Source organism: Lutjanus erythropterus, chromosome 2, assembly GCF_056507025.1.
Source record: "Lutjanus erythropterus isolate fLutEry1 chromosome 2, fLutEry1.hap2, whole genome shotgun sequence".
NCBI classification, from domain to species: Eukaryota; Metazoa; Chordata; class Actinopteri; order Lutjaniformes; family Lutjanidae; genus Lutjanus; species Lutjanus erythropterus.
In genome coordinates, this window is record NC_139318.1 from 47115682 (window position 1) to 47129342 (window position 13661).

The 13661-nt window shown below is 38.1% G+C and overlaps 2 protein-coding genes across 9 annotated transcripts in view; both read right to left on the bottom strand.

The window, feature by feature from the left end:
• The window catches only part of LOC146332346 (protein NLRC3-like), a 36720-nt gene extending 34205 nt beyond the window's left edge, over positions 1 to 2515 (bottom strand). For all 8 annotated transcript variants that reach the window (XR_014772265.1, XR_014772264.1, XM_084741848.1 and 5 more), the window contains exons 1-3: positions 2464 to 2515; positions 2035 to 2154; positions 474 to 593 (exon numbers count right to left, since the gene is read on the bottom strand). Coding sequence is in view for 6 of the 8 variants with exons in the window: in XM_084741848.1 (XP_084597974.1) it covers positions 474 to 593; positions 2035 to 2154; positions 2464 to 2510 (287 nt within the window). In the remaining 2 variants the exon portion in view is untranslated. The remainder of the gene's footprint in view (positions 1 to 473; positions 594 to 2034; positions 2155 to 2463) is intronic.
• A 2297-nt stretch (positions 2516 to 4812) lies between these two features.
• On the bottom strand, positions 4813 to 11811 carry oser1 (oxidative stress responsive serine-rich 1). The gene is made up of 4 exons (XM_084741998.1): positions 11264 to 11811; positions 9009 to 9118; positions 7310 to 7426; positions 4813 to 6817 (listed from the first exon to the last, which is right to left on the bottom strand). Exons 2-4 carry the CDS (start codon positions 9083 to 9085, stop codon positions 5887 to 5889), a joined length of 1125 nt encoding a protein of 374 aa, XP_084598124.1. The 5' UTR covers positions 9086 to 9118; positions 11264 to 11811; the 3' UTR covers positions 4813 to 5886.
• Between the last annotated feature and the right edge of the window lie 1850 nt (positions 11812 to 13661).

The window sequence follows — 13661 nt, forward strand, 5'->3', positions numbered from 1 at the left end:
CAATTTTCTTCAATATATTCTATGCAAATACTTTAAGAGTTAACTCAAACCACCAACACACATAATCAAGGTGATCAAAGCTTTTCTACAATTGATTTTTGCACCACATGTTGCACAATCACGATATGAAATGATTCAAGATGATGATGAGAGGAGATAAAAGCTGATTTGAGTCAAACAAAAATAATTAGTGGACAAATATGAAAGAATGATGAAAATCTTTACAGCGACTTCAATGTCACAACAATATCTGAGTACTTTTTTGAAGAGTAAATTCTGACATGGAGGTTCTTGGGTGTTTTGCTACACAAATACCATCAATATTTTGTGACTATTAAACATAAACTGACATCAATCTTAGTTTCAAACAGCATCTGAACTAATAGTTCTGGATCCTTGAACAGAACATTTTGTTTTCATCCTCAGTGCATCATCTTTCATCAGTTCAGTTTACAGTAAAAACAGTCTCTTACTTTGTGTCTGAGGGTCCAGGTTCATTACTGAAGTTCAGAGGTTGACGTTTGGACCGATCACTCTTCAGAGACAGACAGCTGGACACTGGAGACTCTGCTCTCTGTCTGTTGTACAGAAGTCTGCAAACACCAACATGTTTTCATGAGTATCACCTGAATCCTTAAAAAATTATACAATGACAAATACATTTAGGAAGGTCAGAACACACAAACTACTGCTACTGTTGATAATTAAGAGGTTGGAAAATTTGTAGGAGTTGTCTTAAATTAGATTACAGCTTTTCTTGGTAACAGACAGCCGTAACAGATACTAAGAGGAAGGTGAGATTAAGGATTTCTACTAGTTTCAGTATGTCACTACTAATATCAAAAAAAAACTTTTTTTACTTAAAGCTGCAGTAGGTAGAAAGCCTAAAAATGGTTGATTTTTGAGTCTCGTTTGAGTTAGGTTTCATTTTCCCTGCCCTGAGCTCCTCCTACCAGATGAGCAATATGCACTTTTTGTGTGCATGCAATACTTTTACGAGGCAGCTGTGTGTAACAAAGCAGGTACCTGAGAGTACAAGCAGCTTCAGTTAGAAGCTAAAAGTACTGAAAGATGAACATAAAGAGACTTTTAAAGATGTTTGTCTCTCCTGCACACATGAGCTCAGTATCACAACACTCACTTGTTTGAGGGGGAGTAAAGGGGCTCGAGTTGGTCCATCTTAGGCGTGGCACAATAAAATTTGTAATAGAAATGCAAATCAGTGTGACACAGCGTGACTTGGCTAAAAATGCCAGTGGAGTCTCATGTGTGTATTTGTGTCAGTAACAACTGACTACTCACCAGAGACGCTGATTTTTTTTAACTTTACATCCCTCCTCTCTTTACTCTCATGATGTGACTTTCAAATAAATTTCTCCTCCAGTCAGCAGTCAACATGGACAGACAGACTAATTATCTTACTGCAAACAGTGCGGTCGGCTCATCTGTGGTCACTGCTGGTTGACAAGCAAACGTTAAGATAAATCCACCACCCGCTTTGTGTCTTAGCTCTGCCCCGTCCTCTCAGCCCTTGGTTAAGTCAAAACTCTTGGGTTGAGTGTTTTGCTAATTAGCTTGACTCTTTTTAAGTTTCTCTTTTTGGTAAGTCTATTTTGTAGCAACTTTTCCTGCAGGAGTTTCTGACATTGACTCAGGATCTCATTGAAGGAATGTGCACACACAGCTACACTAAAAGAACAGCCAATAGGAACGCTCAGTCTGAAATGACCTGTGAAAGGTTTGAGTCTGCCATCAGGGACCAGAATCCCGAAAGGCTGAAAACAGAGCCAAGAGGAGGTACAGAAGTGTAGTTCTCTCTCAGAACACTTGATTTACAATATGCTGAAACGTTATTATAAAATTATTTCTCAATGATACCAAAACAATGTTGCCTACCCCTGCTTCAAGTTAGGAATTGCACTTTAGTGATAATTTTATTATACAAACACAAAATCAACAAAACAACAAAAATACATGTAACTGGCAGAGGTAAATGAAAAAGAGTCATAAATGAGTCAGTATCAGTTCTCTTACTTTGTGTCTGAGGGTCCAGGTTCATTACTGAAGTTCAGAGGGTGACGTTTGGACCGATCACTCTTCAGAGACAGACAGCTGGACACTGGAGACTCTGTTCTCTGTCTGCTGGACTGAACTCTGCAAACACAAAGGTGTTTTCGTTTATATCACCTAAATTATACATTGACAAAGACATTTAGGAAGCTCATTTAATTGAGTTAAATATTATTATATATTATTAAATTTGATTTTAATTAGATAAATTACTCATAAAACGTGCACAGCGCGTTGTGGGTAATCTTGCTCGTCAGTTTCATGTAAAGTGAAGACTTGTTGCTCACCGGTCGCCTACAGTTTGGAATCTAACTTAACATGTCTGAACACCCTGTGCAGTTACCTCACAGTGAACAGGAGATTGGAATGCGGCCCCAGTATCAGTGCTCTTACTTGGTGTCTGAGGCTCCAACTTCCTCTTCCTCCTCACGATCGCTCATCTTGATGTCAGTCTGAAAGATAAAACAGTAACACTGACTGTGACGCACAAAGACACACACACACACACACACACACACACACACACAGTACACAGTATAATAAAAGCAGCCACTCCACCTGTCACTTTTCTACAATTCTGTACCTGTTACAGCAGGTTTAATGAGTATTATTCTACAAATTAGTTGTAAACACACTCACCCTGCTGTCGACGTCCTCCTTCTGTTCTGTTCAGTCGACTCAAAATGGAGTCTGAGCTGACTGAACACTTTCACTTTCAGGTTCCCTCCCTGTTCTCATATGTTTGGATCACATGATTTCTTTCCCTCTTCATTTACAAGAGTTCCTGTAAGTGGAGGGCTCACACAGATCAGCTGTTTAACATTTTTATGAAAACCTCTCTTGGCATGAGCAGACTGAAAAAAATTATTTTGGTAAAAAACAAATAAAAGTACATCATTTCATCTATGTTTAAATCATGTAGATAAAGCTTTTACATTCACAACTTAAGTGCTTTTATCTTCAATATTTTCTTGTACAGAGTTACAGGGAACTAAAACATTGTTGACCATCAGCTCCTTCATATTCGTCAGGATGTGGAACTTTCTGCAGGACAGGAGACCCTCGGACGTTCAGCTCAGCAGCCTCTCATGTCTTCATCCTGTCACCCAACTCTTGTGACTTTACAAAAACCTTCATCTTCATCTATAACAGTCTGCTGTGGCAGCTCAGACGCTTTACAGGCTTGCATTATTAATTTAAATATAATCAACAAACAAATAACATTTGCGTTGATTTAGCTTCCTGGAACAACCTATTTTTTATCATTTATAAGATTTTTAATGATTATTTTTATTATTTGTCAAAGCATTATGGTCTTTTAAAATAAATACTTAATTTGACTCAACAGAATAATGATTTATACCTTAAAATTAATCTTGAAAGTCGGTGGATATCTTATTTTTTTCTGTTTTCATGTGTATTAATGTCTGAGGTTGTGCAGGATGGAGGAGATCAGACGTGGGGCAGCTGAATGGGACCCCGGTGTCTCTGACAGAGTTAATCTGCAAATTAAATGATAAAAACAGAATCACTGTAGGGACCATTTTGGGTTTAAATTAGGCAATCTGTGGTTTATACTACAAAATACAAATACTAATACTAAGCACTTCAGTACCACTTTTTAAACACATGGACATGTTGAAGAAGAGAAAACTCATTTATTAAAATAATCACCTAATCTTGGGTTTTATGCACAGGTGTTTAAATGTGTCAGCATGTTTCATTGTTTTACAGCTACAACCTTTAGATGAAATGTACGTCATATTGTATTAATTCTGAAAAAACAACTTACCTTCTGACTCTAAGATGGCAGAGGAGATGAAAAGTTTAATTCTTGATTTATCTCTTAACAGGTTCAAGAAGACCTCCTTAACTTTGACTTTTCTTAAGAACAGATTTAAGAATAAGAAAAAAAAAAACGAAAAATGTTGGTGAATGAAACCCAGTGAATCTAAATCTTAGTTACACTTTGATTACCAAAAAACAGGCTTGGAGAGTAATGGATTACATGTAACAGGATTACGTAATCTGTACTAATAATAATCTGAAATTTTAATCATAATCTAAAAAGATAACTATTTCATTACAGTTATAAATAAAAAAGATGTCATCAGATTACAGTAAAAAATGTGATTATTTAAAGGATTACAGTTTTAAAATAAAGAACGATACACTATCATGCACAGTGCACACAGCTGTCATTATCATGGCTTCACTGGGTGGAAATTTTGACATTTTTAGGCAAAAAGTCAAAATAAATGGAAAAAGGAAGAGACAACTGGATGAACTGTTTACCTAACAACAAGCTGCAATGATTAATCAATTATTAAATTAATCTGCAACCATTCTGATAATCAATTAATCATTTTGAGACATTTTTAAAGTCAAAACAATCTCATTTCAGCTTCTTAAACTTGAATATGTTTTGGTCTTTTTATTTCTCTCTGATAGTAAAGTGAATATTTTTGGGTTGTGGACAATAAAAGACATTTGAGGACGTCATCTTGGACTTTGATCAACATTTTATGGACCAAACAACTAATCAATTGAGAAAATAATCGGCCGATTAAAGGATGATGAAAATAATCATTAGTTGCAGCCCAACACTATTTTAGGCAGAACAATTTCACCATATTTTACATTGAGGTAATCAAAAAGTAACATAAACTAATCAAGTTACATTACTTTAATATTGTGAGACAAAAAAATAACTAAATAAAAATAACTGAAGAGACAACAACAAACGTTGCAACAAACACAGTTTGTTTCTTTATTGAGTGAAATGAAATCCAGACAGGTGACTTTTTCAAAGGTCACGACACCACAAACACCTTGGCATCACAAGTTTGCATGTTTCTGCAAGATCTTCTGCACCAAGAGCTTTGGCAACTTCATTTAAAAAACTGAAAATTAAATTTAAACGTAGCACAAACAATAGGAGGGAGGGGTGAAAGTCAAAACTAATGAGAAATAGTTGGTGGCGATCGCGTTTTGTCAGTTCTAGTAAAACGAGGGAAGGCTCAAACAGAGGACAGGGAAACTGGAAACATTTCAGCCTCGGTTAAAATTAGTTAACGTTGTGTATTTAAATTACAACTTTCATGCCTGATCCGTTCTTCTACCTGCTACTGACATTCCTTCAAGGTCACCTTTTATGGAAACCCATTTACAACAGCGAAAAAACAAATATACCCATGGTAAATCATAAATTATAGACAAAAAAGTCATAACTGTGAGAAAAAGTAAAAAAAAAAAAAAAAAAAAAGAGGCGAAATTATGAGATAAAAAGTCAAAATGGTAAGGCTGACATGAGATAAGTCAGAAATTATGACTTTATCTCATGATTGACAATCTAATTTGACTTTTTAACTAAAATTTGTGATGTTTCATTTCATTATTTAGACTTTTTCTATCATCATATCTCTCATGATGTCAGACTGAACTGTCAGCTCAGGTCTGTTCCCTCATTATGGCTTTTTATCTTACAATTTAAACTTTTCAACTAGTAATTATGACATTATATCTCATAATTTTGACTTTTTAGCTCACAATTATTAATTTTTATGTCATAATTTCACTTTTCAACTAATAATTATGAGGTTTAATCTAATAATCTCCACTTAATTTTCAAATTTTATTTTGTAATTATTACTTTGTTTCTCATAATTTCACATATTTGTGACTCATCATTAGGATATTTTTTTCTTCTACTGGGGGAAATGAGCCTCCATAACATTTTATCTCAACATCAGAAAAAAAAAAAAAACCTCTTAACTTTATTATTTCCTTATGATATTATAATAATATTTTACTTTTTTAAGTGTACATCATTTCAGCCATGTGTGACATCTTCTTGGGGATGTACAGATAATACTCCATGTAGCCAGAAAGGTCCTCTATTGTGATGTCATCGACGTAGGCGCGCGCCTGCTCCGAGCACGAGCGCGGGGAGCCCGACGACAGTGACGAAGGTGACGAAGCTGTGGCAGTGGTACTGCTGGCGCTGAGAGTTCTGGGGGGGTCCTCGTGGCTCGGCAGGCTCCTCTCACACTCTGAGATGACACTGCGGAGCCCCGTGAAGGAGTACACCTCCACGCCGGCCCAGCCCTGATGATTGGACTGGCACTGGCACTGGGATTTGGCCCCCTGCTTGCTCTCTTCCTGGGAATCTGAGCTCTTTCTCCAGATGCAGGAACAGGGACCGAGAGGGCCATCTGCCAAGCTGCTGCTGCTGTGGAGCTCTGATAAAGCTCGGAAGTCAGCGGCGTCCGCAGGTCCGGATATCCGAGGCGCTCCTGCTCCAGACTCTGCTCGGTCACAGGCACTTTTCTCTGGGCCGCTCTCCTCGCTCGACCTGGAGTCTCCATCCTGCCCGGCTGGTGTCGCAGCAGCAGTAGTGATACCAGCTTGGATCTCTTGTGAGGAAACCACGGCTCCGATATGTGTCTCATACCCAGCACAAGATCCAAAAACCAGAGGGGAGATGTGGCCGGGGGCGGCTGAAGAGGAGAGCTCTTTCTGGGCCGGGGCAGCCACTGAGGACGCCGTTCTCCCATCGACAGCGGGTCGAGGCTCCGCAGGCTCCGGCACGACCAGACGCTGGTGCTTCAGGCAGCCAGTCGGGGTCGACAGTGCAGAGGCTGCAGCGGGGCTGCAGTAGGTGAACTTTGGAGGGTGGAGGATGGGGGACTTGGACCTGCGACGCCGCTGGGTTCTGGATGCTCCTCGAGAAGTTTTCCTCATACAGCTAGAGAGATAATGAGGGAGAAAGAGTGGAGAGATGATGATGATGATGATGATGGGAAGAAACATGAAACATTATGTAGTTATCATCTTAAAAAAAAAGTCTGCGGAGGTAATCAGATTACATCTACATCAGACAACTAACTTTTAAACACAGCCTGGAAATATTTTCATGTAAAAACTCACAGCAGCTTTTCTGCCCAAAGTGAAACACCAGAACATCATAAAAACTCTGTTAGCAACAAACCAGAATCAGAGCTGAGATGAGGAGTGAGAGACAGACCAGATGAGTCAATCATTACAGTCCTGGTCTGAAATAAACGTCACAGCTCACCAACCAAACCACCCAAAATATAAAATGTATATATACATCCTTTTTGTGTCACGCATCATACAAACTTAATTTGAACCAATATAGTTCAAAAATGAATGGTGGTGAAGAAAATCCCTCTCTGCTCTCTTCACCCTAACCCTATCAGCCCTAACCTCGACCTACCCGTGCCAGTTGTCCTTGGGGCAGCTGAGTTTGGGCTTCGCTCCGCTGGTGTCCAGACAAGCGCGCGACGCTACTCTGGGAGCCAACGCCTCCGAAACACTCACAGCTCCGGGTAAACTGGAAGGAAGAGACAAACAGAGAAACTTTTAGGAACTTAATCGTGTTCCAGTTACTACCCATCAAGCCCTCAGCATCAAAACACACTCACACCAACCTTTTAAAATCAACACTGTTAATATGACCATAAACCAACTGAACTTTCAATATTACGTTCAAGTTCATATATCGATGAATCCATTGACTGCCCTTCCAGTGGAGGCAGAGGTGTTTGGATTTTTTGTCATCAGCTGTTCGTGAGCAAGTCACAGATTGGTTATAACACAAACTTTAGAAAAAAACAAATATTAACGCTGCACTTTTGTCTGGCTTCCACAGTCTGGTCGTGAAAAAGTTGTGTATCCAATTAAACAGAGCAAAAATTACTTGCTAGTTTATAATTTAAATGATAAAACAGCATCATCAATTCTTGCATTGATCGCTGTAAATTTGGAAAGTCAGCCAGGAAACATAAGAAAGTACAAAACTGACAAGAGACGAACAGACCGGCAGCTCTTCATCGGCCCCGCAGGCGGGCTGGTGGGTGAGTACTTTTTTTCCAAAGTTGAAAGCTGATAACAGGACAGATCAGAAAACACATCTGATGATGATTAAAACTGAACTACATGTGAGTCGGTCTGTTGTGTTGCTCTGCTTGTTGAGGAAGTATTAACCAGGTCAGAGTCAGTGGAGTATTATTTGTTATTTTTGTAATTAATTTTTCAAAATAAAAGACAAATATTATCTCATGTTTTAAACAATAAATATAAAGTGCTCTGCAAGAAGTAATAAATTGTTCCTGATATATATATTTTTGCAAAATAAGTTCAAATACCTTGTTAAAATTATTTATACGTAGCTCTACACTTTGCCTTCATTTAGTATTCAAGGTTCATAAAAATGCAAATAGTCTCTGCACTTAAAAAGTGAAATTATTCATATTCATTATAGGCTCATTTTACGCAGAGCTCCCATAATACTGCTGTAAAGAAAACCTGTCGTTACGCTGTCTTTGCCTCTTTACCCTGAACCAAAAATGCCGTCATGTTGCCGCTGCAGTGTGTGATTTTACCATGTCGCTGCTCCAGAGGCAAAAGAGGTGTAGCGTCTAGTGTTCCCCTCACTACCTCTGCTTCCTGCTTAAAGGCAGAAAAACACTGCTCTCCATTCTGTGTTTGTTTGCACTTTTTATACAGAAAAGCAAAGTGGAATAGTGGCACAACATTCCTGCCTTGAACAAGATGGGTAGAAGGGGCTTCAGTTTTATGTGCAGGTTTACGATTAAGGAGCAATGGAGAGATTACAGCTTGGCTACTTCAGCCTACAACCAAGATTAGTCATTAATTAGCCACCTTAAAACAAAATGCAATAACAAGCTCAAAGACAACCCTTGCACAATAAAGAGTAGGTCACTAGTTCAGCGACTTTGACTGAGGAGAATAAAACCACACCCTAACATGGGCTCGTGACTTGTCAGAGTGACTTATATCGATCAGCCAGCATGAACAGTATGTGTTTACAATAAACTACCATTTCTCATGTATGATAACAGCATCAGAAAACACAAGTGAAGAAGCCAGTGATTCAGTTTGGTGTCATTTACCTCTCAGCATCAACCCTCAGCTTCTTAAAGGCCGTCTGCAGGGTTTCCTCTTCGCAGTCCTTCCCTCCTGCCTCCATGGTGGGAGGAGGCCGCTCTGACCAGCCACCCAGCTAAAACAAAAACACACAGCAGATTCATCACTGGAAAAACGTGGGAAAAGTGGTGAACACTTGTGATAAAGATATTTAACGGAGTAAGGATGTTTTACTTGGCCCAAAACTAATGATTATTTTCATTATCGATTAATCTGTCAATCATCTTCTCAATTAATGGATTTATTAGTACAGTCACAATCGTGTCAGTTGAAAAATAGGTCCAAACACATGGAGCACAGAGACACATGTCCATGTGCTCCAAATGTTTGGACATATTGTTCAAGTCTTTCCTGTAACCATTAATTTCATCACTGATCAATCTGTTGATCATTTTCTCCATTAAATCAATTAGTTGTCTGGTCCATAAAATGTCAGAAAATGGTGAAAAATGTTGATCATGTTCCAAATGACATCCTCAAATGTCCTCAGAGAGGAGCAAAGAAACCAGAAAATATTCACATTTAAAAAGCTGAAATCTGGGAAATTTTACCTTTTTTTATTTTTTTTTAGAAAAAATGACACAAAATGATGAATCAATTGTCAAAATAGTTGTTTTTTACTTTTAATAATGCAGCCCAAGTTCTACATTAATGTTATAGAAGTAGAAATCTACTTGACAAAGGTAAATTTTAACTTGCCCTTGTACAAATTGTTTTATTAGCAGTTATTAAATAACAAGACTAAAGTCAATTGTTTAACCTAGGGTTGCAGTGTCTAAAAAATGTCTGATAATAGTGAAAATTGTACATCCCAGTTTCTCAGAGTCCAAGGTTATGTTAAGATGTCTTGCTTTTGCCCAGCTGGGCAAGTCAGTTGCCAGATTTACCAGTCCGACATGGCACTTTACTTGCCCTGGGCAAGGGGGCAATCCTGTTGAGGCCCGCATTTTTAATAGTTTTATTTAAAAAACACACACACACATACATAGATGTATATATTACAACTGAAGAAACTGAAGAAAAATGATCAAATATACACAGAAGGCTGCCTTCAAAGCTAAGATTTAAAAAAGCATGTTCCATTCAGAAAAACGTGCATATAGGCTCATATTGGACAACATACATGCCAATATCGTTATGAACTGTTTCAGCTGTAATAGGCCAATATTGGACTGATAATATAAACATTTAAAAATCTGGTACTGTGACAGCTCTAGTTGTGGTTTCATATTTCAGGCTCTGATCTTCCAGGTTAAATTTGAATGAGAACTTGGTCTGAGTGATACAGCTGAAAAATCTATCACGATAGTGAATCTTCATATCGATCAATATTGATAATTATTGCTGTTGTATGTCACATTGTGCACTCCAAAGGCTGGAAGCTGCTAAGGTGATGAAATAAGTTTGCTGTATTAACAATGGGCAATATACACAACATAAAAAATCGCTTCAGTATTTTGACCAAAGGCCTCAATATTGATATTGCAACAATATTGTAGGGATGACTACTGGCGATTTCATTTAATTTAAACAAAATCAGATTTTCTGAAAAATAATTAATCAATAATATGGATATAACGACAACGTGGGTACAGGGAAGTAATAGAATAAGTAGAATAGACTGGTACGTTTGGAAAATCACATCATTTCACTGTAATTCCACTTTAAAACCAGGAAAAGACAACACTTAAAACGATCCAATATGTGTATCACAATATCTATCAGTCCGCATGAGGGTGAGTAGATAACGACTTTTAATTGAATTAATTTTCATTTTCGGGGTAACTATTTCTTTAAAGATCTAGTCCCAGATAGGAAGGCTTAACAGGTAGATAGAAACTGTGATTTCCAGTGTGCAAGTACAATAAAATAATAAGAACAATCTGACATGCTGTTGCCAAAGTCAGCCAGGCATCATTTGAATGTAAAGCAAAAAAAAAGTGTATGTTTTACTCTTTAGCTAAACTGTTTTGATTATTTGAATTGAACACACATCTATGTAACCTTACAGATATATTACAATAATAATAAAATGACCATAGACTTACACTCTATAATCCCTCAACAAAACCACAGCGACATTTGAACAGCTACTGTCTGTAAACACGGGATTCCCACCCTGCTAATGCTAGTTGCAGACTTTAGCTGCTAAGCTAACTGACTCTCTGACCACAGTTTTGAGTCGTTTATTAACCGTTTTAACTCCGGACGTGATACTCACGGTTCAGGATGTGTTGGTCGCAGTAAAGAGAGATGTTCCCTGGGCATAAAGGGTGTTTCCTTCACCACAGGCCCTCTGATGTTGACTAGCCAGCGAGGCTAGCGACAGCTGAGGAGAGCAAAAGGGACTGAGTGGGCTAGCTGTGGCTAGCTTCAAAGGCTAGCTCCGTGTGTCTCCGTGAAAACACGACCTGTTCCTTTATTAAAACACAGCGCGTGGAGGGCTCGAACCCGGACCACAAAGTCACTCACGGATAAATACAGATTTATCAATAAGCGCAGATACGAGCAGGTTAAGAGACGTCGAGGCCGAGCAGCGTTTCTTTCTTCACCTTGTTTACAGTCCGACAGTCGCAGTGACTCTGCAACAACGCGCAGCCGCTGACGTCAGCAGCAGTGTCTATGGTAACTCCAGACCCGCGAAAGATCTCGCGAGAGTTATAGTTTTACCCCAAATTCTTAACTTTTTCGAACCTCAACCAAGCGTTTCCTGTCCCTAGCCTTACACAGATGTTATCCATAGCGCCGTTAAATCATTAAACGTAATTAGTTTTTACAATAAAGAAAGTGCCGACAAATCTCGCGAGAACTTCACAAATCTTGGGTTCCCTTCTACATACCATGAAGAAACTCACCCTGACGTCACTGGCTGCTGTTTGTACCCTTTAATTAAAAAAAAGGATCAAACTTTACCGTCGTAACATAACATACCAGTCAAATTGAACACGGCTCCATATATAACACTGTATGGTCTTCATGCTGATGTCTTTGACTCAGTTTGTAGGCCAAGGGCACGAAGTAGACAGTGTTACGTCACTGTTATATAACAGACATCCAGACAGGCCGGTGCTGCTGCTGCTGCTGCTGCTGCTGTGGAGAACAAAGCTTGGCACAGAAGATTAGATCCATATGAGAACCTCTCTCCTCTCAGAGGCACAGAGCCAATCCATTAAATCTTTTATTCCTCTGAAAGAGTACTGAAAATCTGTACTCAAGTACAAGTACTGTTACATTACCAAAATATTACTCAGTTACAAGTAAAAGTACTGCTGTTAGAAAACTATTTATAGTACAAAGTGCACTTCTAAAATAGCATTAATTACTTTTTAACTGTTGATGTTCAATAGATCAACAGCAGCTGTTTCCCCAAATCTTCAGTCTAAAATCCTCCAAACTCTTCCTCTCTGCTCTGCTCAGGGCTCACAGCCACCTCAGCAAATTTTGTGCATTTTCCTTAATTGATAATTGAATCATAATTAATTAAATAATTTCAATTTTTTTTTAATTAATTTATTTATTTTTCTAATTCTAAGTTTCCTCATTCAAGAAACGGCTCTGCAGACAAAACAATGTCAACTGAGGAGCAGTTACTGCCATTTCCAAACTATTGATTAAATATTGATTAATACATTTTTAATTGGTGGAATTATTAACAGCGATTGATTGATCAGTAAGTCATTAATGATCAATCCTCACTCCAAACCTCCAAGCTTGTGCTGCTGCAGCTTTGTTTTTGTTTGTTGGTATGTTTCTTGTTTTGTGTGTGTCTGTGTGTGTTTGGTTTTCATTGGCTTGTTTGTTATCAGATCACCTGATTGGTTCCAAAATTGCAGATGAAAAGTTTGAATATTAATTGAAATTGATTACATAGTGTTCAAGTAAAAGTACACATGAATGCATCATTAATAAGAATCCAAAAATAAAATATACCCTTATTCTTTTGTACTAGTATTAGCATGTTGTAATTAGTTACCTGTTTCCCAGCTTACATACTTTTTTAATTGCCATTTCCCTAGTTCCAACTGGGATTGGAATTTTTCTTTCTTTCTTCTTCGGACGAGACAAAGAAGAATTTTTAAAGGAAAGGGGCATGTATTTTGCAAAGTCTGCTATGTTGATTTTCTTTTAAGGGCAGGGCAAAAAATAAATCAGTGAAAGAAAACTAATTAATATTAGTTTGTACAAGAGATTTACACAAGTTCATGTCAGAGGGGCAACTTATTCTGTACTCTGTCATGAGAGTTAAAACTAAAATTAAAAGTATCTAATATAAAAATGGCGTTCTAGTGTATTTTATTTGGTTATTTTCATTCTTTCTCACCAAAATGCAAGAAACAAAGTCTCTGAAACTCTTTTTTTGTGAGATCCTCTCTATTTTTGAGGTTTTAAGGTTTGCACATATGCTAGTTTATTATCACTGTCCGTCACGTGGTGGAGCAGAACATGTTGCTGCATCAGTGGATTTCAGAACAGACCTACCAAAGAGCCCACAGGGGTCAAAGGGCAAAACCATGCATTGTACAGATATTTCTAATTAATACTAATTACCCAGTCTTTCCAAAGAGCTGTGTTAAAGGGGGACAACATCTGGGTAAAGAGACACACTTTCATTTCTATCT